The sequence below is a fragment of the Delphinapterus leucas genome, chromosome 1 (genome assembly GCF_059928025.1).
Source record: "Delphinapterus leucas isolate spDelLeu-1000000601 "Yukka" chromosome 1, BTC_Dleu_Yukka2, whole genome shotgun sequence".
NCBI lineage: Eukaryota > Metazoa > Chordata > Mammalia > Artiodactyla > Monodontidae > Delphinapterus > Delphinapterus leucas.
The window spans coordinates 185839784-185862474 of record NC_143129.1 but is presented as its reverse complement, the minus strand read 5'-3'; the positions used below and the strand labels follow the sequence as shown (position 1 = coordinate 185862474).

The 22691-nt window shown below is 41.4% G+C and overlaps 1 protein-coding gene across 1 annotated transcript in view; it reads right to left on the bottom strand.

Moving 5' to 3' along the window:
• DNAJC11 (DnaJ heat shock protein family (Hsp40) member C11) overlaps positions 1–22104 on the bottom strand; it is a 71857-nt gene extending 49753 nt beyond the window's left edge. Inside the window, exon 1 of the mRNA XM_022598264.3 lies at positions 21970–22104. Coding sequence (XP_022453972.2) covers positions 21970–22041 — 72 coding nt within the window. The 5' untranslated portion in view covers positions 22042–22104. The remainder of the gene's footprint in view (positions 1–21969) is intronic.
• Between the last annotated feature and the right edge of the window lie 587 nt (positions 22105–22691).

The following is a 22691-nucleotide window of genomic DNA, read 5'->3' as shown; positions in this document are numbered from 1 at the left end:
AATTTAATCACTGTAGCTATCATTACTGTCACAATTCAATTTTGATATCCTTTTGGCAGCATGAATACTGAAACTGGGACAATTCAGAGAGAAGGCACAGCCCTGGTGTGAGGATGATAGGAACATTCATTCATGAAGGGGCCCACATTTGTGAAAATCCACTGACCTGCATGCTTATGACGTGCACTTTTCTATACATGTATTCTATTTCAATAAAAACACAAGACCAAACGTTCCCATCTCTGTGATCTCTGTGGTTCCCTTTTCTTTCTCCTACCGTAGGCTTCTTTCCACGTTCACGTCAATTATGCAACGCATTCCCTGCCACACTTACCAATATGCCACCTGTGCCAAACCCCATTGTTTTAAGTAAATAAAGAATAGTTAACTAATGGCAAATTAAATGTGTCTTCTCCAGATAGGTTTACTTATGTAACCATGTAAAAGGGGGTTGTTCCTTCCTGAGTAGCCATTACAAATTATTCCCTTTCTGCAAATTTTAATTGCTCTTTCCAGCATCTCATAAAAATTACAAGTGCAGGATTAGATAGACTTGACTGACTTTAGGTTAGACTGCTATTTCCTGGTTGTTAAAAGTAAACCAGATGACAAGGGAGTACAGTGTCTAGTCTGTAATACCTTCTTTAATCATATTAATAAATGGCTTAACGTGCTACTGATTAAGTAACAGAAACGAGAAGTTTCATTTTTAATAAATATCACATTCAATAAAAGGTTAGATTGGACCTTTTATCGTAACTGAATAGCTAAGGTCACTGGTTCGATATTTCATAAATGATAAACTCTTTCACTATCGTAAAAACACTGATACCATTTCAAAATAGGTGATATCATTAAAAACGATGCCTAAAGTTACGTACTTATTTCTAAAATTCATTATAAAATTAAGAGATGTATTGTGCTTTAAGTGTGAAAAGTTTCATCATCTCAATCATCTGGTTATAATTTCAATGGAAAGTAAATCTATTATAAATTCAACCTTTATGTATCATAAGATTCATAGTGAAAAGGTCCCTAGAGACCTGTAGAGTTTAGTGGTCTGTTAAAGCTGTTGGATTAGATGCTATACAATACAAAAATACAATAAAGCACAAAAAAGAAATTCAACACAAACATATTAAAAAATAAAAATATCTGTATATGCAGATGTTGTCTATGTAGAAAATCATAAAGAATCTACAAAAAAACGTACTAAGTGATTTTAGCAAGGTCATGGGATACAGGATCAACAGGCAAACATCAATTTATTTCTATATACTAAAAACTGAAACTTAAAACGACAATACCATTTAAAGTATCATTAACAAACATGAACTACTTAGGGATAAATTTAACAACTGCAAGACCCATACACTGAAAACTACAATGCACTGCTGAAAGAAATTAAAGAAGACCAAAAATAATGGACAGATAAGCTGTCTTCATGCATCAGCAGACTCAGTATTGTTCAGATGTCAGATTTCCCCAAAGCAACCTACAGATTCAATGCAGTCCAATGAAAATCCTAGGTTTTTTTGGGTAGAAACTGACAAGCTAATTCTAAAATTTGTATGGAAAAATGATATGGAGCAAAAATAAATTTTACTTTCCTAGTTATTTTACTAACCAAAATAACTTCGAAGAACTGGAGGACTCACATTACTGGACCTTAAGATTCATCATATGGGGGCCTCCCTGGTGGTGCAGTGGTTAAGAATCTGCCTGCCAATGCAAGGGACAGGGGTTTGAGCCCTGGTCCAGGAAGATCCCACATGCTGCAGAGCAACTAAGCCCGTGCACCACAACTACTGAGCCTGTGCTCTAGAGCCCACAAGCCACAACTACTGAGCCCGCGTGCCACAAGTACTGAAGCCCACATGCGAAGAGCCCGTGTTCCTCAACAAAGAGAAGCCACTGCAATGAGAAGCCCACGCACTGCAACGAAGACTAGCCCCTGCTCGCTGCAACTAGAGAAAGCCTGAGTGCAGCAACAAAGACCCAACGCAGCCAAAATAAATAAATAAATTTTAAAAAGGTTATAAGACACAAAGAAAGACATTACATATTAATAAAGGGTTCATACAGCAAGAAGACAGAATAACTATAAACTTACATACCTAATGACAGACCATCAAATACATAAAGCAAAAATTGACAGAACTGAAGGGGGAGAAATAGAGTTTCACAGTAATAGGTGGAGACTTCAACATCCTATGAATAACCAGACAAAAGATAAGTAAGGCAATAGAGGACTTGAACAACACAATGAACCAACTAGATCTAACAGACACATACAGAATATTCTACACAACAACAGAAACACATTCTTCTCAAGTGTACATAGGACATTTTCCAGGACTGACCATCTGGTAGGCCACAATTTAAGTCTCAATAGAATTTAAAAGATAGATATCATACAAAGGGGCTTCCCTGGTGGCGCAGTGGTTAAGAATTCGCCTGCCAATGCAGGGGACACAGGTTCGAGCCCTGGTCCGGGAAGATCCCACATGCCACAGAGCAACTAAGCCTGTGTGCCACAACTACTGAGCCTCCGCTCTAGAGCCCGTGTGCCACAACTACTGAAGCCCGCATGCCTAGAGCCCGTGCTCCACAACAAGAGAAGCCAGTGCAATGAGAAGCCTGTGCACCGCAACGAAGAGTAGCCCCCGCTTACCGCAACTAGAGAAAGCCCGCGTGCAGCAACGAAGACCCAACGCAGCCAAAAATAAATAAACAAAATAAATAAATTTATTTTAAAAAAAAGATATCATACAAAGTATCCTCTCCAACCACAATGGGATGAGATTAGAAATCAATTACATAAGGAAAACTGGAAAAGACACAAATTTGTGACAAACAATACACTCTTAAATGACCAATAGATCAAAGAAAAAAAATCACAAGGGAAATTAGAAAATACTTAGAGATGAACGAAAACGAAACACAACATACCAAAACTTACGGGATGCAGTGCTAAGGGGGAAATTTGTAGCTATAAACGTTTACATTAAAAAACGGGAAATCTCAATTCCCTGACAGTCCAGTGGTTAGGACTCTACACTCTCACCGCCAAGGGCCCGGTTTCAACCCCTGGTCGGGGAACTAAAATCCCACAAGCTGCGTGGCATGGAAAAAGGAGATAACAAATCAACAACTAACTTTCCAACTTTTTTTTTTTTTGGGGCTGCGTTGGGTCTTTGTTGCTGCGTGCGGGCTTTCGCTAGTTGTGGCGAGCGGAGGCTACTCTTCATTGTGGTGGCTTCTCTTGTTGCGAAGCATGGGCTCTAGGTGCCAGGCTTCAGTAGTTGTGGCACGTGGGCTCAGCAGTTGTGGCTCACGGGCTCTAGAGCGCAGGCTCAGTAGCTGTGGTGCACGGGCTTAGCTGCTCTGTGGCATGTGGGATCTTTCTGGACCAGGGCTTGAACCCGTATCCCCTGAACTGGCAGGTGGATTCTTAACCACTGCACCACCAGGGAAGTCCCTAACTTTACAACTTTTAAGAAACTAGAAAAGAATGAAATAATGTCATTTGCAGCGACATGGATGGACCTAGAGATTGTCATACCGAGTGAAGTAAGTCAGACAGAGAAAGACAAATATATTTTGCTTATATGTGGAATCTAAAAAAAATGGTACAAATGAACCTATTTACAAAACAGAAATAGAGCCACGGATGTAGAGAACAAAACTATGGTTACCAAGAGGCAAAGGGGTGAGGGGGAGGGATAAATTGGGAGATTGGGATTGACATATACACACTACTATATATAAAATAGATAGCCAACAAGAACCTACTGTACATCACAGGGAACTCTTCAATATTCTGTAATGAGTTATATGAGAATAGAATCTACAAAAGTGTGGATATATGTATATGTATGACTGATTCACTTTGCTGTACAGCAGAAACTAATCCAACATTGTAAATCAACTATACTCTAATAAAAATTAATTTAAAAATAAATAAAAGAAAAAAAAAGAAACTAGAAAAAGAAGAAAAACTAAACTCAAAGCTGGCAGGAGAAGGAAATCATAAAGATTAGAGCAGAGATAAATAGAGAACAGATAAACAATAGAAGGAATTAGTGAAAAAAAAGTTGACTCTTCAAAAAGACAACACAATCGACAAACCTTTGGCTAGACTAACTAAGGAAAAAAAAGAAAGAAGACTCAAATTACTAAAATCAGAAATGAGGGCTTCCCTGGTGGCGCAGTGGTTGAGAGTCTGCCTGCTGATGCAGGGAACATGGGTTCGTGCCCTGGTCCAGGAAGATTCCACATGCCGTGGAGCGGCTGCGCCCGTGAGCCATGGCCGCTGAGCCTGCACTCTGCAACGGGAGAGGCCACAACAGTGAGACACCCGCGTACCACAAAAAAAAAAAAAAAAAAAAAAAAGAAATGAAAGAATGAAAGTGGAGATATTACTACTGATTCTACAGAAATAGAAAAATTGGAAAACGTAGATGAAATGGACAAATTACTAGAAATACAAAATCTACCAAGACTGAATCATGATCTAACAGGAAATCTGAATAGACCTATAACTAGTAAAGAGATTGAATTAGTAATCAAAAACCTCTTGACAAAGAAATGCCCTGGACCTGATGGATTCACTGGTGAATTCTTCCAGACATTTAAAGAAGAACTAATATCAATCCTCAAACTTTTCCAAAATATTGAAGAGGGAACATTTCCAAACTCATCCTATGAGACCACTATTACCCTGATGCCAAAGCCAGACAAAGACACCACACAAAAAAGAAAACTATAGACCAATATCCCTTATGAACATGGACGCAAAAATCCTCAACAAAATATCAGCAGAGTTCAGAAGCATATTAAAAGGATACACATTACGACCAAGCGGGATTTATTCTTGGAATGCAACGATAGTTCCATGTATGAAAATTGATCAATATAATATACCATGTTCATAGAAACCATGATCATCTCAACTGTTGCAGAAAAAGCACTGACAAAGTTCAACACACTTTCATCACAAAAACACTCAGCAAACTAGCAACAGAAGGAGACTAAAAGAAACTAAAAGCCATAAAGAGCTCTTACAACTGAAGAAGACAAATTCAAAGCAAACATCATACTCAGTGGTGAAAGACTGAAAGCTTCTCCTCTAAGATCAGGAACAAGGCAAGAATGTCTGTTCTCACCACTTCTATTCAACATAGCACTGGAAGTCCTAGCCAGAGCAATTAGGTAAAAAAAGAAATAAAAGGTATCCAAACTGGAAAAGAAATAAAATTATCTCTGTTTGCAGATGATACTATCTTATATGTAGAAAACTCTACAAAAATTCCACACATACACAAAACCTTGTTAGGACTAACAAATGAGTTCAGCAAAGCTGCAAGATACAAAGTCAACACACAAAAATTAGCTGCATTTCTATACATGAACAATAGACAATCTGAAAAGGAAATGAAGAAAACAGTTCCATTTCCAATAGCATCAAAAACAAAGACACAAAAAACTTAAGAATTAACTTAAACTTAAAAGACTAACATAAAGAAATTAAGATGACAAAAATAAACAGAAAGATACTTTATATCAATGGATTGGAAGACTTAATATTATTAAAATGTCACTACTATGCAAAGCAACTAACAGAATCAATTCAATCCCTATTAAAATCCCAATGACATTTTTCACAGAAATAGAAAAGTCCCTTCTAAAATTCACATGGAATCTCAAGGGATCCCAAAAGCCAAAACAATCTTGAAAAAGGACAAAGATGGGGGACTCACACTTCTGTATTTTAAAATTTACAACAAAGCTACAGTAATCAAAACAGATTGATATCGGCATAAGACATATAGACCAATGGAATAGAGTAGAGAGCTCAGAATTAAACCCTCACACAAACTGTCAAATTATTTTTGACAAACATGCCAAGACTATTCAATAGGGAAGGGATAGTCTTTTCAACAAATGGTACTGGGATAACTGAATATCCCCATGAAAAGAATGAAGACCCTTACCTAACACCATATACAAAAAATAATGTGACTGATTTTTGTGTGTTGACTTTGTATCCTGCAACTTTTGCTGAATCCGTTTATTAGTTTAGCCACCCAAAATGGATCAAAGACCTAAACATAAGAGCTAAAACTATAAAACTCTTAGAAGAAAATATAAAGCAAAAGCTTCATGACATTGGATTTGGCAATGATTTCTTGGATACAACACCAAAGGCACATACAACAAAAGAAAAAATGGACAAATTGGACTTCACCAAAATCAAGAACTTTTATGAATCAAAGGATACCATCAAGAAAGTGAAAAAACAACCTACAGAATGGGAGAAGATATTTGCAAATAGTATATCTGACAAGAGATCAATATCTAGAATATATAAAGAATTCCTAAAACTCAACAAAAACAATCTGATTCAAATATGGCAAAGGACTTAAACAGACATTCATATATCAAAGAACATATACGAATGGCCAAAAGCACATGGAAAGATGCTCCATATCACTAACCATTAGGGAAATACAAGTCAAAGCCACAATGAGATACCACTCCACACCCATTAGGCTGGCTACTATAAACAAAAAAACAAGCAAGTGTTGGCAAAGATGTGGAGAAACGGGAACTCATGTGCATTGTCGGTAGGAATGTAAAATGGTAGAGCTTTTATGGGAAATAGTATGGCAGTTCCTCAAAAAAATTAAAAACAGATTTACCATACAATCCAGCAATTCCATTTCTGGGTAAATACCCAAAAGAACTGAAAGCAGGGTTTTGAACAGATATTTGTACACTCATATTCAGAGCAGCATTATTCACAACAGCTAAAATGTGGAAGCAGCCCGAGTACCCATCAACAGATGAATGGATAAGCAAAATATGGTATACAAATACAATTGAATATTATTCAGCTTTAAAAAGGCAGGGAATTCTGACATGTGCTGCAACATGGATGAACCTTGAGAACATTATATTAAGTGAAATAAGCCAGTCATAAAAAAAGAAATACCGTATAATTTTACTTACTGTTTAACAGGTATATACTGTTTAACAGGTATAGAGTTTGGGTTTTACAAAATGAAACGAGTTCAGGAGATATAAATGGTGGTGGCAGAGGCACAACAATATGTAAGCAGCGTTTAATATCACTGAACGGCATACTTTAAAATGGCTAAGATGGCAAATTTTATGTTATATGTATCTTACAAGTTAAAAATTTGAAAAACCAAAAACCCAACAAAACCTGAGAATGGAAAAAAAGATACAAATGTGAAAGCTAAAACCGTAAAGCTTCTAAAAGACAACACAGGAGATAATCTTTGTAACTTCGAGTTAAAGATTTCCTATATAGGATAATAAAAGAAAAATATTTGTAAAATATCTGTCTCATAGATTTGTATTTGGAATATACAATGAGCTCTCACAACTGAAGAAGATAAACAACCTGATAAGATAAGGACTAAAAGATGTAAACAGAAACGTCAACAAAAGATGATACAGGAATGGTGAACAAGTACACAAAAAGACATTCAACATTGTTAGTCATTAGGGAAATGCAAATTAAAAACACTTAACAACCACTAGAATGACTAAAATGAAAAAGACTGAGAATATTAAGTGTGGATGAGGATGTGGAGCAAAAGTAAACTTCATTTTCAAAAATATGAAGAGCAACTTTGTCGTAAGCATAGATTATAAAAATGGCATCAGGGGCTTCCCTGGCGGCGCAGTGGTTGAGAGTCCGCCTGCCGAAGCAGGGGACACGGGTTCGTGCCCCGGTCCGGGAGGATCCCACATGCCGCGGGGCGGCTGGGCCCGTGAGCCATGGCCACTGAGCCTGCGCACCGCAATGGGAGAGGCCACAACAGTGAAGAGGCCCGCGTACCGCACAAAAAAAAAAAAAAAAAAAAAGGCATCAATTCCTCTGGTTAAACAGGTTAAAGAAATGAGTCAAATGCTAGTTTTTTCCTAGTTGAATTACCTTAAAAATATTTTTTATTAGAAAAATATATATATTCATCATAGATAAAGTTGAAAATACAGGTAAGAAAAATATATTTAAAAATAAAATTGGGGCTTTCCTGGTGGCGCAGTGGTTGAGAGTCCGCCTGCCGATGCAGGGGATACGGGTTTGTGCCCTGGTCTGGGAAGATCCCACATGCCGCGGAGCGGCTGGGCCTGTGAGCCATGGCCGCTGAGCCTGCGCGTCTGGAGCCTGTGCTCCGCAACGGGAGAGGCCACAACAGTGAGAGGCCAGTGTACCGCAAAAAAAAAAAAAAAAAAAAGTATTTCTTCTACAATATAATTGTATAACTTGTTTTTTCAGTTAAAGGTCTTGTGGAGTTTTGTTTTTTCGGGTATTATTGATCATTAAGTGTTTTCTACACCATTTTAAATGCCGTTATTACAGTTTATATAACAATCTTCTATTAATAACTTTCATTTGTTTTAAAAAGGCTGCAGTGGACATCCCTATAGCTAAAATTTTGTGTGTATGCATGATTATCTTTTTGAAAATAAGTTTCTAAAATTGTTGGGTATAAGGGTATAAGACTTCCATTTTAGTCTTCTGAACTGATCTCCAGAAAGTATTTACCATTTAATTATTTTAAATTTAAAAATTTAATTTTATCCAAGGACTACATAAACAGTTTATAAATAAAACTACTAGACTTATAACCCCAAACAGCATTCACTCCCACTCCTCAGATGCAAGCACTTTTAAATCTTTTAGCATTCTTCTCATTTTATTTCTAAATATACTCATATCCTTAATTTTAAAATTTTAGACTTAATTTAAGAGAATTTAGTTATCTTCCACTTCCTTGGGCTTATCTTTCCCCTCCTTTCTGTGTAATTATCACAACTTTCGTTCAAATCAATGCAGTTTTTCTTTTTAATTAGTTTAGTTTTAATTATGACTGTAAATATAGTTCAAAGCTGAATCAAACAGTATACTATGATTACATTTCTTTTCTTGAACTACTTTTTATTTTTTCTGGAGTTAACAATTGCCTCATCTTTTTCATTTGCTTTAGCTTTCTATGGCTCTGTTACGATTCTTCTCCAACTCTTCACAGTATACTTCTTATAGTAAAAGACTTCTAATATTCCTCTCAATATCAAACAGCACATCACTTTCATTTTTTTTTTCCCTCTAAGAGGCACTCCTCCAAGAGCTCTCTGCCCTGTTCTTGTTGTTGGGCTTGCTAAACAAACTTCATCTTAGGATTTCCTGTCACCATCTTCCTGGGTATCTTTCCTGGGTTGGTATCTCTTTTCTGTATCCTATGCCTTTCTCTTTCTTGGTTTTCTTCTTCATTTTGATGGAGCTCAATCCCCAGTAGTTTCCTTTACAGATATTCTCAAAAGAAGAAGCAGCTCTCGGAAATTAAAAATTAGATAACAGAAGTAAAAGACTGGTTGGGAGGAAAAATTTTTTAGGCTTTGTATATCTCAAAATGTTCTTATAATCTGCCTTTATACTTAATGAATAGTTGGCTGGGTATAGAATTCTAGCTTGGAAATAACTTTCCCTCAGGATTTTTATTACATTGCTCCACTGTCTTCTAGTTTACAGTACTACTGGTGAGATACCTTATGTCTTTCCAATTCCAGCCCTTTGTTTGTGACCTGTTTGGAAACTTTTAGGACTCTCTCTTTGATCTATGATTTCCTTTAGTATGGGGAGTCCTTTTCTCCCCCATCCACTATGCTAGTTATCTGAATGGACCTTTTAAACCTATAGTCTCCTATCTTTTGAGAAATATTCTCATATTAATTGTTTCATAATGTCTTCCCCCTCATTTTACTTTACTTCATGGCTAAGAACTGATCTTCTAGTTTTTAAGTTTTACTTTTGTGCATATTTCCTCATCTTTATCTTCCAGCCCTTCCACAGAATTTCTGTTATCTTATTTTTAATTTCCAAGAGCTCCTCCTCTTTTTATACAGTATTGCTCTTTGATATATCACCTTGTTCTTATTTCTTGCATGTAGTATCTTATCTATCTGAAGATGATCTAGCTTCCAAACTCCCTGCATTGTCTGCTTCCTTCTAGTTTCTCCTTGCTGTCTGCATGATCTCAGAATTTCACGTTGGAGCCTTCCCTCAAACATCTGACATTCTTTGGCAATTGACTTACACTTCATAGTAAGACACTAAGAAGCTATTTGGAAGCTCTGTATGTGTGAACAGGTCTTGTCATCTGATGAGCTTCTCTGTGAAATGCCTGGGAGGGAACCTACAAGTTTCATTTGGCAGTCTTTTCTTTCTGATGGGCTAGTTCCTTCAGGGGAGAGACCAGAGAATAAAGGAAGAAAAGCCAGAAGTCTCGCCATGCAAACACTAATGCACCCCCCTGCCTTTGTTAGCGTGCCACTCTCACCCTTTACTGTCTATGTCCAGGCTCCAGAGTCCCTCTGGCTCAACTTCTCCAGAGGAGAATCCTCCTGCCTTCTGGCTGGGTTGGCTAACAGATTTTCATCTTATCAGAGCTCAATACTATCATTAAAAAGAAAAAAAAACTTAGTCTGGTAGAGAAAAAACAAAACAAAACAAACAAAAAAAGCCTTGTTTTAACTTGCATTTGTTTTTTTACTAGTGAGGGTGACATTTTTTCCATACACTTATTTGCATTTTATTTTTTTAGATTTTTTTTTCTGATGTGGACCATTTTTAAAGCCTTTGTTGAATTTGTTACAATATTGCTTCTGCTTTGGTTTTTTGGCCACGAGGCATGTGGGATCTTAGCTCCCTGACCAGGGATCAAACCCTCACCCCCTGTATTGGAAGTCGAAGTCTTAACCACTGGACCGCCAGGGAAGTCCCTTATTTACATTTTAGATTTCTTCTATTTGTTTCCTATTAGGGTATTAATCTTTTTCTTTTTGATTCCAAGAGTTCCTTATATATATTAAAAATATGAATTTTTATCAAATATATTAGATTCCTTTTGAGTCTTTTAACTGGGTTTATAATTGTTTTTAGGCTTTATTTTCCTTTAATAAACACAGATATTTCTCATTTTTACAAAATCAAACCTATCAATTCTCTCTGATTTCTGCTCTGGTATCATGCTTAGAAAAGTCTCCTGACGACAATTTCATTGTATTTGCTTCCCTTAGATAATTAGGCAATTGAAGACACTGCTACATTTTCACTTATTTAATCTCTGGTTGATGGAGACCATCTCTGCAATCAATGTGCACATATTCAGAGTATACAGCCACTCTGCTTTTAGTTTCTACCTTCGTTTAGCAAAGTAAGCTACAGCATGTGAGGAACATCAGTATGTCTGAACCATGACTGTATCCGTCAGGATGGGCTGGGTCAATGGTTCTTAAGTGTGGTGTGGGGCCCCCTGGGAGTCCCTGAGACCCTTTCGGGGGTCCACAGGTCAAAACTATTTTCATAATAATACTAAGATTTTATTTGCCTTTTTCCCATTCTCTCATGAGAGTATAGTGGGATTTTCTTGAGGCTACATGATTGTATATCATTGTTCTGATGGTTAATGAATTGTGTACTTGTATACTTTCCTGTTTTCTAGAAATTTCTAAGGTGGTAACTTTATGGTATAAACACGTGAGTTTTCAGAGGTTAACTCAACTGATTTTAAGTTCTTTTGCTGCACACTTACTATCTTTCGTTATATCTGCTATGCTATCTGTGTATCTGTAACCTCACTGTTGTGGAATACATAGTTATTTTGAAATCCTTAAGTCTTCCTTGTGCCTGTACTGAAATACAAGAAGTAAGTACACTCTGTGTCTTATTATTAAATATTGATAGTTATAACCCACATAAACAAAAGCTCTTTGGGAACCTCAATAATTTAAGAATGTAAAGAGGCCCTGACAGCAAAAAGTTTGAGAACTGCTGGGTTGGTGATACCGTGGTAACAAACCATCCAAAAATTCCAAAGGTTTACTTCTCCCTCACATTACATGTCCATCTCAGGTCAGCTAGTTCTCTGCTTGGAAATGTCCTCAGGTCCCAGGTGGACAAAACAGACACCCTTTGGAACCCTGCCAGTCATGGAGGCAGAGGGAAGAGCATGAGACTCTCCGGCTGGCCTGGCCTTGAAGTACCTCAGCCTGAGCAGGACACACATCACTTCCACTCACACCACTGGTTAGAAAGGGTCATGTGACCCCACCCAACCGCTAGGGGACTAGGAAGTGCAGCCCCCTCGCTAGTTAAGAGCCAATAATGTTTGGTGTAGAGCACGTCTAACTACTACAATGATATTTATTTATTTATTTAAAATTTATTTATTTGGCTGCGCCGGGGTCTTAGTTGTGGCATGCGGAATCTTTAGTGGTGGCATGCGGGATCTAGTTCCCTGAGCAGGGATCGAACCTGGGCCCCCTGCATCGGGAGCACAGAGTCTTAGCCACTGGACCACCAGGGAAGTCCCTACAATATTTAATACAATATTTTGAAGACCTAATAAGGGTATGCAAATAACAGCTAAATTATAACATACCTTCACTTTAAGAAAAGTAAAGCCACAGGCTTTTTATTGCTGAAGCCTATAAGTTTCAAGTTCAAACTTCCAGGCTGTATTTATATATTAGTGCATCTCAGCAACAAAGTCTCAACAAACTATATTCTACTGGATTTTGGGGGGTTTGCCTAATTACCACAATTGAAGATTCATGACTGTCCATATGTTCCACGACAATCTGATTGAAATAAACTGCATCAGCTAATAAAAGGCTGTAATTTTTTATGATACTTGGTGCTCATACGATTTAAAGGAAAAAGCAGATTTCAGAGCTAATTAACACCAAGACAGCATGGGTACTTTGTGCTGAGCAAGAGCTGCTTCATGAAGAGAAAGGGCGTCACAGATTACTTGGCGTCACTGAGTAGATACTGATTATACTAAGAGACCAGTTTTTGTAAAGGTTCCTGCTACACAGTCTGAAGCTTCAGACAATAAAGCTGCTCTCATACACAGCCCTACCCTCTTCTGATGCCATTTTCCCTGCTCAGCACAGTCTTCTATCCTTTTCATTTACATGTGGAAAAATCTTTGGAGGATGTGGAAATAAGTTCCTGCACATGGGGTTCATGCACAAACATAATAGACCCCAACAACGTATGTGGACTCACCCTCAACGTCAAGTATGATGCAGACTGTACTAAATCATTCTGCCTGACTCATCTTTGTAAGGTGCATCACAAATAGAACAGGATTTCAACGGAAACTAACGTGTGCCAATTGTAAAAATTCTGCTCCATTTAACTGACAAAAGGAAAAAGAACTGTACAAAAATAAATCGAATCCATCTGAAGCTATTTACTTTTACAAATATTATTGGTGCTAGTACAAAACATGATAAACAAGTAACCTTTTCTCACTGCAAAAAAGAAACATAAGAGGAAGATAATATCTGCCAGATGAGAAAGGGCAAGGGAAAGGCGTTCTTTCCTCTTCTCACGTGGTATTCAGTCTGGAACTTAGGGGCCCGAGCATAAAGGCATGCGTCTGAATTTGCTCTCATCTTCTGGTACCTGACTTTAAACAATTTTCATAAGTGACAATTTACATTTACCAAACTGATAGTTGATAAACTCCTTTCAGTAAATTCCTCTAGAATGATTTATTGCCAAAAGTGCAATGTGTTCCTCAATACAGGTATTCCACAAAGTAAAATGCACCCGGACCAGGTGAGTACGGTGTTAGCAAATATTCATCATTTCAAGCCAGAATGTCAACCCTACTCTAAGTACCACAGGAGGTACAAAAGAAATATGTCATCCCAGCCCTCAAGGAGATTATAAACTAGAGGGAGGTAGGGGTGTGTGTGTGTGTGTGTGTGTGTGTGTGTGTGTGTGTGTGTGTTCCCTAAAACCCCAGACACATGGATTTAACTAAACAATATATAACAAAAATGCTAATATTAATGATAAAGACATAAGTTCAGGGCTGTCAGAATGCAGAGAAAACTTCGTGGAGGCAGTGGGGTCTGAATGGGAATGCAAAAGGTGGATTCAATTTGCTTTGGTACCAACAACAGGCTGGGGCATTTCAGGGGAAGAGAATGCCCTGAGGAACCAGGAGAGATAGAACACTGACAAACTGGCCAGAGTAGAGGCGCAGAAGAAGGCAGGAAGTAGGTAATAAATCAATGTGGACATCCACCCACCTGCTCATCCATGCAGCAAACATCTGGTAAGTACCTGTCATGTGCCCACACTGTTAGGGACCTGATGGCGAACCAGACAACTATGGTCCCTGACCACATGGAGCTTGCTTTGCAGTGGAAGAAAGCAGAACATCACCACAAAGGGGGCAGAAAAGAGAGAAAACATCTAATTTGTAAGGGGCTTTAAAAAGGGAGCCAAGAGTTTGACCCTTCCTTACCCAATAAACAATAGGAAGCCACAAAAGGTTTCTGGCTAGAGAAATGTGATCAGTACCGTGTGTTAATATTAACTTGTACGGCTTGACTAAAGCTGACAGAAGGCAAACCAGAGAGACCTGAAGAAAACTACAGCAGAAATGTAAGGCTGAGGTTATGAGGGCTGGTTGGCTGGCTGGCAGCCTAGAAGTTGAAACAGAAATGAAGGGGTCAAAGTCGGCTGGAGTCGAGGGGGTTCATGGACTGAGTGGCTTACAGGACAGTCGAGAAGGGGCTCAATACCATGCGGAGAAGAAAAGCCAAAGCGCATCCGGGGTTTTGACTGGGATGCATAGGTCAGGAGAACCTGGGAGGCAGGTGAATCTAACACGTAAGCAATAATGGGCAGAAGGCAGAGATGCGGGGCCCAAGCAGAGCACTTTAAACCAGCCGAGCTGGTGAGGACTGAACCTGGGGAAATTCTAAGGAAGACAGGAAATGAGCAACTGGCAACGTGAGAAAGGAGGGCAAGGAGAGCATCGCAAAAGCTGAAGGGGAATTCGAGGCTGTCAGTGGTGTCACAAACGCATCTGCACAGACTTAAAGCTAATAAAGTGCTTTCACCGATATTTCCTCATTTAACACTTGAAGGCTCATAAAATGTCTTGAGATTGGTATTAGAACCCCCATTTTACAGATAAAAACAGTGAAGATCAAAAAGGTTAACTAAATGACTTGTCTGAGATGGAGAAGTTTATCTGATCATGTACCCCTGACCCAAAAGCTGGCTAGAAATGATAACTTGTGTGGCCTGGCTCAAACCGATCTTCGGTTCATGAACATTTACGAGAGTGAAAGGCAAACTACAGAGAGGGGACAGATATTAATACTCATCTGTCAGACAAAGGACTCGCCCAAATTCTATAAAGAATGCCTACAGATCAGTAAGAGCATTCCTTATTAACTTTTATGCTCATGATACTAATAAAAATATACTGGCATTTACTTTACATAATAATATGCCCATTACTGTGCTAAGCAATTACGTGCATTCTCGCTTAATTCTCCCAACAGCCCTATGACAGTAAAATTACTGTCTGGATTTTATGAATGAAGAAGCAGGCTCAGGGAGGTTAAGTAACTTGCCCCATATCAGGGGGCTAGAGAGTCAAACTTGGACTTGACTTCAAAGGCTTTGCTCTTTAAGCCACTGACCTCTTCTGAAGCTCCACCTCCATCTTTGGCCTTTTTACGCCATCATCAACACGCTCATAGGTGCCCAAAATGCCAGGTACTGGGCTAAGTGATCTCAGCTGTCCTTCCCTAAAACCCGCCTGTGTTAAGTATAGAGGTCAGATGCACACACTATATTTCTCATGATTTTGGAGGCTGGCTTTCTACCACCACTTCAGGACTCTTCATTTTGAAAAGGTGGGCTTAAGAGAGAAACAATCAAATCGTGAATATGTCAGAAAAGCTAAACAGGAGATTGATCAAACAATTCCAAGTTTCTACAGCTAGGAATAACCTTAGAACACTTAAGTTCTACTTAACATAGAAGGAAAAAAACTTACAAAATTTATAGAACGCATTATCCCCAAGATGGCATTATAAGTTCAAGAAAGGACTAGGTGGGACTTCCCTGGTGGTCCAGTGGTTAGGACTCTGCGCTCCCAATGCAGGGGGCCTGGGTTCGATCCCTGGTCAGGGTGCTGGATCCTGCACGCCGCAACTAAAGATACCGCATGCCACAGCTAAGACCAGGCGCAGCCAAATAAGTAAATAAACACTAAAAAAAAAAAAAAAAAAAAAAGGACTAGGCAATCGGTAAGGACAGAACTCTATAAATACTAAAAAAAGAAAAAAAGCAGGGCCCACATCACCTTTAAGGTTTGCGGGGCCGATGGGGGGTCCCATCCTCCAGGCACACCCCTTGCTGACAACACATGAGAACAAACGGGCCAAAGGAGCAGAAATTCTGATTCCTGATTAGAGGTCATTCCAAGGGCTTAGAAAAGACTTTCCTACCGTTGTACAACTTTTTCATTTCTCTTCCTAGTCATGTCCATGTTTATTTGGGGCCTTTGAGACAGGACAGTAAATAAAAAGGCCAGCATCTGAGTGACATGAACTCAAGTTCCTTTCTGGGTCAAAAATGATGGTTCGGATCCTCTCTTTACATCCAGAGTTTGGCTTATTTTTTCCTTCTCGTCCGTCTGCATCTGTTACATCCTGCCCACTCGCGCAGGATTCTTGTGGTTTGGTGTCTGTTGGCATTTTACTGCTGAAGAGTGTTCTGGCTCCAGCAAACCCAGGAGGGAACACTGTGCACTCACTGCGAGCAGAAGTGGTTCCAAATGTCCAAGAGCCGAGCAGGATGCAGCCGTCAGGCCACGAGCTTCTCCAAGGGGGTGCGATCTGTACAACCCGTGGGCCACGACGGTGGCAATAAAGCAGCAATATTCCCAATGGCCTTTTTGTTTGTTTGTTTTTGGTGCCCCCTTTTATGCTATTTTATTTTTTCATCTCTGTTAGCTGTCTTAAATCCTCTCTTGAACAAGGTAGGGTATAAATAAAACACATAAGTAAAATTAAAATGAAAGTTTAATAGAAGTGAACACTAAAATTCCATAGCCAAGCAAAGCGTGCAGCTTGCGTATCCCATATTCTCTTCTCCATGGTTTTATTACTGAACTCACAGCAAATATAAAAGCTTTCAATTGAATTCTCTTTAAGAAAGAAAGAAAAAAGAAGAAGAAAGAGGTATTTTGGTAGATAATGCAGAACTGGAGTATTAAAATTTCAAGATGCAATTGTTTAAAACGTCCAAAGCAGAAAGGTAATAACTAGCTTACGGTTTACTGAAGAAAACAATTTGAAAATTCAACCTCCTGGTGTTTGCTAATCCCATTATGAGATGACACTGGAACTAGCAGGACACCGTGACGGCCCCCTCCCCACCCACAGGGAGACCCCAGAAGCCTCTCTGAGCTCCACCCAGGAACCCTCCTGACCGCCAGTGCTGTCTTGCTGTCACTGGAGCAGAACCTCTGCCTCTGCTAGGTCCTCCCCTCTCTGCCTGGCCTCTTCAAAGCTGATAGCTCACAAGAAGTTTATCTGTGGGTCCCACTCTGCCTCTACTCCAGACACCGTCTTTCTGGATCATCCCTTGGCTCTGCACTCCACTCCCATGCTTAACCCCAGCTTCCGGGAACCACTGCGCCCGCCACCCAAGTCACACTAATGACCCTGCAGGAAGAGTTCAGAGGGAAAATCGTCTTTTGAAGAGAATAAACTCAGTATTTTGAACAGAAAGAACGAAGAAAGCTTTGGGAATTCATAACCTAATTCATAAATTCTGGCACTATGTTTTTTAATTATTACAGTAGCAGATTTAGCCAGGATGAGGCATCCCAAAGCCCTCTATGTATATGTATGTCTTTTTAAAATTAGCGAAACCTCATGTTTATCAAAATCCAAGAAGTAGCAACAATAAATATTATTAGCCGAATGCCTACTTTCGCCAGGTACTCTACACATGCCCTCAGGCTCCACTGCCAACATCTTGGCTCAGAGTGAGTACTTAATACATTTTCACCTGTTACCTACATCTCAACATCCAGGGAAACAGGGAGCAAAAAGGTTCAGCCCCTAGCCTAGAGGCACAAACCTCCCAGGGGTAAAGCTGGGCTTTGAATACGGGCCTTCTGGCTGCAGAGCCCCACAGTGAGCCTCCTCCGTGAAGTGCGCTGCAGGTCAGCACAGGAGACTCTGAGGCTGAATGACGTGCTCAAGCTCACCTAGGTGGCAGGGCGGCCTGGGAGTCCTGCTCCTAAGGCATGCTCACTGACAGGACGCCTTACCATCCGGATAAGGCAGGTTTTTGGACAACCAAGGCTCACACTACTTGCCCAGCACACTCGTTTTAAGCAGGGTCACTGTTGTGAACATCCAACCTAATGCAGCAGATAGGAAACTCATTGAAGGAATGACCTTCTTAGACCCACCTTTACATCCCTCATTAAGACTAAATTACCTGCCCATAAGGTTAGATAAGCAACGAAAGAACAAACACACAGCACCTCACTGCCTTAGGCACCTAACTGTGCACCTGGCTTAGCCAACGCTTTTACATTCAGTTTCTGCGGATGGCCCTGCCATCCTGGTTGGGGGGCTGGGTGACTGTCCCCCAGGTCAATCCTGGCTGTCACCAGCAGACCTTCCTCTAGTGCTCTAGCCTGTTCCTCCCATCTGCAGTCCAAACTTGAAGTTTTAGCCCCACTCTGTAACTGTAACCTATAGCCAGAGAAACCCAGGCAACCAAAAACTGTGGAAAGAACAAGACCCTATACCATTTTGTATTTAGGTTTTGATTCTAGTTTCTAGTCTTCTAGTTTCACAGCTGTCATGGAAGGATAAAGATCCCAGAACACTGACCTCCATATGTGGACTACAAGAAAATACATTTTTATTTAAGTTCATTTTTTATTTAACGACTGTTTTATTTCAAAAGTGTTTAAAAGTTGAAAAGGAGATTGGCTCCTTTAAGGCTCAATCCACTGGGACCGGAGATCTTAAAACAGGTTATAAACATTGCAGACACGCATAAAAATGAAACTCTTTCAACTACAACAATGGTTAAGTAGGAATTAAACTCAAGTATTTAGGAATAAATCAGGTTTAAAATGTGTCAATCATAATGTCTATAAAGAGCATAGAGATCAAGAAAATTTCACTCTTACTCTTCAGGAATCCTTTCTCCAAATAAATTTTGGCAAATCACCTCAGAAATCTCAAATCAGTTAGATTTCAGGCCCCTGATGATGCATCTGACTACCTAAACCAGAGATGCCAATCTGGTTTCAATGTGCCCAGTTAATGATAAACTACTCCTTCCCCTCAATGTGTGACAGGCAGACAGCGGCTCCATTCCGCAAACAGGAAATCCAGAACGCTAGAGAAAGGGAGTTTTTTTTTTTTTTTTCTCTTTTAAGAGAAAGGGAATTATTAAAGGTCATGGAAGTCCTGTCTAGCTGCCTGCTTCACTCTCTGGGATACAATTTAAGGGGATATTTTAAAGTTTAAAACATGGGCATGGGAGATTCTTAAGCTGATTTTTGACATTTCTACATTACTCCATTGTCATTATCATGTATTATGCCTGTAAATCTGAAACTTTTAAACAGAGTTCCCTGGTTTTGTGTCAGCTTGCTTCCATCTGAGACTCCTGGTGGAAAGTCTCTGAACTTTCTAACACGAGAGTTCTGAAGGTGCTCTGGAGCGCTGGTGGGAAGAGGACCTCGCCTCCCAGTTACACTTCAGGGTCATCAAGCCGTAGACCCGAATGCGAACACATCAACAGGGGTTATTACCTTCTTTTGACCACACAGGTAAGAATAAAGATTACTTCTATTTTTTCTCTCATTCTTCAGCTAAATCATGGTATTTCAACTTCAGGCTGATTTCTAATTTCACAAAAAATCCTAGTAAATATCAAGTCCAGAGATCACCTTCAGAGCTTCTCTTCTAGTGGAACCCTGAGAGAGAAAATCTCCACACCAGAGGGGATGGTGTTTTACACTGTTTGTTGACAACGGCAACACAAGATGATAAGCAAGAGGACATGTTTCATAGGGATTTCACCTACAGTCATAAACGTGGAGGTGCCTTCACTCATCCCGAGAAGTAAAAATTTTTTTTTTTAAAGAAATATTTCTTTGGCTTCCACCCATCAGTCCAATAACAATGACGGGTCCGAACACTCTGGTAGTTTTATACCTCTGACAAATGTTTACCTAGGACTCTGGCCAAGCCTATTATTTTATATCATTTGCAGCGGCCTAAGACTCAGTAAGCCTGGTAAACAGGTAAATAAATGGCTGCTCAATTACTGATAACCAGACTAACTATAAATGAGTGGAAAAAAAGGCTGATTTCAGAAAAGCCGGTTTTATTTACCACTTTGCTTCTAAGAACTGGAGAAAAAGAATAGCCCAGGGAATTCCCTGGCAGTCCAGTGGCTGGGACTCTGTGCTTCCACTGCAGGGGGCACAAGTTTGATCCCTGGTATGGGAACTAAGATCCCAGAAGCCGCACGGCACAGCCAAACAAAACAAAACAAAACACAAAACAAAAAGAATAACTAGCCCAATAGCTCCACTCAAAGGGGAAAAAATGAAGGCCAAAGGTTACCGTTGATTAGTTACAAGAATCTCCAGGTGGCCCTATGGCAGCCTAACAAGATCTGCAATTCCCAAAAATATTTCTTTGGGCGTTTCCATAGCAAGTAGTGACTAACACACTTAAGGGATTCTTATGAGGGGTGCCCAAGGAGTCCGGCAGCTCTGTAGTCTGAAAAGTGGTAAGCTAGGGTGACAGTACAGCACAGAGATCAAGAACTGGGATTCCAGAGTCAGACTGCCCAGGGCTGAATCCAGACTCTCTCGATTTCTAGTGGTGTGGCTTTGGGCAAGTTACTTATTTAATCCCTCTATGCTTCACTTCCTCGGTTTTAAATCAAGAATTATCTGAATGCCTACTTTAAGGTCTGATATGAGAATTAAGTGCAAAAACATAAAGTGTCCATTCAGCACCCTGCCCCTGCACAAAGTAAGCCCTCACAAAACGTTAGCTATTATTAACATCACGCAGACCTACTGACAACACAGACTTGACCAGCCCTAGTCTAGTCAACACAAGCTTGACTAGACCAGACTTGGCTACTTCGGATCACTGGAAAATCTAAGCCCAAATTAGAGGTTCTCTGGCAGGGCTGGGAAGACCCAACCCAGCAGTTTAGAAAGAAATAATCCACCTCGTGACCTGACCTTGGAAGCCTCCCTGACCTTCACGCTGACCTCAAATGTAGAATCAACAAGAAAGGAAAGTTACTGGGCCCCTACTAAGTGCTAGACACAGTGTGAGACTCGTGTTATCTTTCATCCGGTAAGGAAACGGGCGCACATGTCGAGGACGTGCTTGAGGCATCACTTGTTTCCTAGCTTATCCCTAACCTGGGCCTCCGAAATGAGGCTATTTGTCCGGGAGACTCTTCCTTGAATTTCTGGACAGCTGCACAAAAGGAGGACACAAGACACCTGCCTCTGAGCCTGGACTCACTTCAGAGGCGGGATGTCCCCATGGAAGACGCAGGGACCGGACAGAGTCCTGGGGAGGTTCCCGGGTAGCCTTGACCTTGGTGCCTAAGACTCGGTTTCCCACCCTGCGGGCTGGGGGCGATGACACAGCCCCTGGGCCTGGGCGGATGTGTGAGCCGAGCGTGGCACCGGGTCCCGGAGGACTTGGACCCCCACTCCACCTCCACCTCGGGGGCCCTGTTCCCTCCTGGGGGCGCGGGGGCCTCTGGCCTTGCCCTGACACAGCGCACGCGGCGCACCGGCCGCGGAGAGCTGGGGCAGAGGCCGGCCAGGACATCCCCGGCGCAAGGGTCGGGGCGGTGGGAACAGTCTGGCCGGCCGGCGATCGCGCACGTCAGCCGGGGTCACGCGGCCTCCCCGCCAGGCTCCGGCCGCCCGAGGCGGGAACGGGGCGGTCGCCGCCAGCTCGGTCCCCCCTGAGCGACCCGGCCTAGCCTCAGCCCCGACGGCGGCCCATCGCAGGCCTCACCTCCCTGCGCACGTTCAGCAACGAGTAATAGTCTTCATTGTCCAGCTCCTCCTCGCTCAAGGCCGTCGCCATCTTCGCAACCTTTCACCCCGCCAAACCGGCAAAGCCGTGCTCAAGAGGGACAGCCGTTCGCGGTCCAGACGGCGTGGGCCCGTGCGGCCGCTCCACAGCGGCCCCTGGCGGCCCGGAGTCGCACCGCCGCCGCCCAGCCCTGAAGAAGCGCGCCTGCGCCCTGCGCCCCCGCGCGGCCGGGGGCGGGACGCGGCGCTTCCGGCACTTCCACGTGCTGCGCGCGGACCTAAAGCCCAGCCAGGGCGCCCGGGGGCTGTGCCCGGGCTGGAGAGGACGACTTTGCGGTCACACCCGGGGATCGTCACTGTCTGGGCACTGGGGAGATAGGCCTCTGCTACACCCCCTGTCTCCCCCGCCGGCCACGAGGGCGGGGCGCATCCGGATCCCAAATATAGCCCCACCTGGGCCGCTTCGCCAGCACCGCCCCCCAACCCCCCGCGGGAGGCTACTCCAGGCCCCACTTGCTGACTTGTCACAGGAAACTTACAGAATGTCATGTGTTCCTGCCTCAGTGGTCTTCGCCTTTTCTTTTGACCACCCGGAACCCTGCCCAGAGGACGGGCCTCCTCATTTTCATTTTTTATTATTGCCCTATATTTAGGGGCACCTGGCCATTTTTCTGCTGCTTAAATGAGGAGGCAGTAGCCATT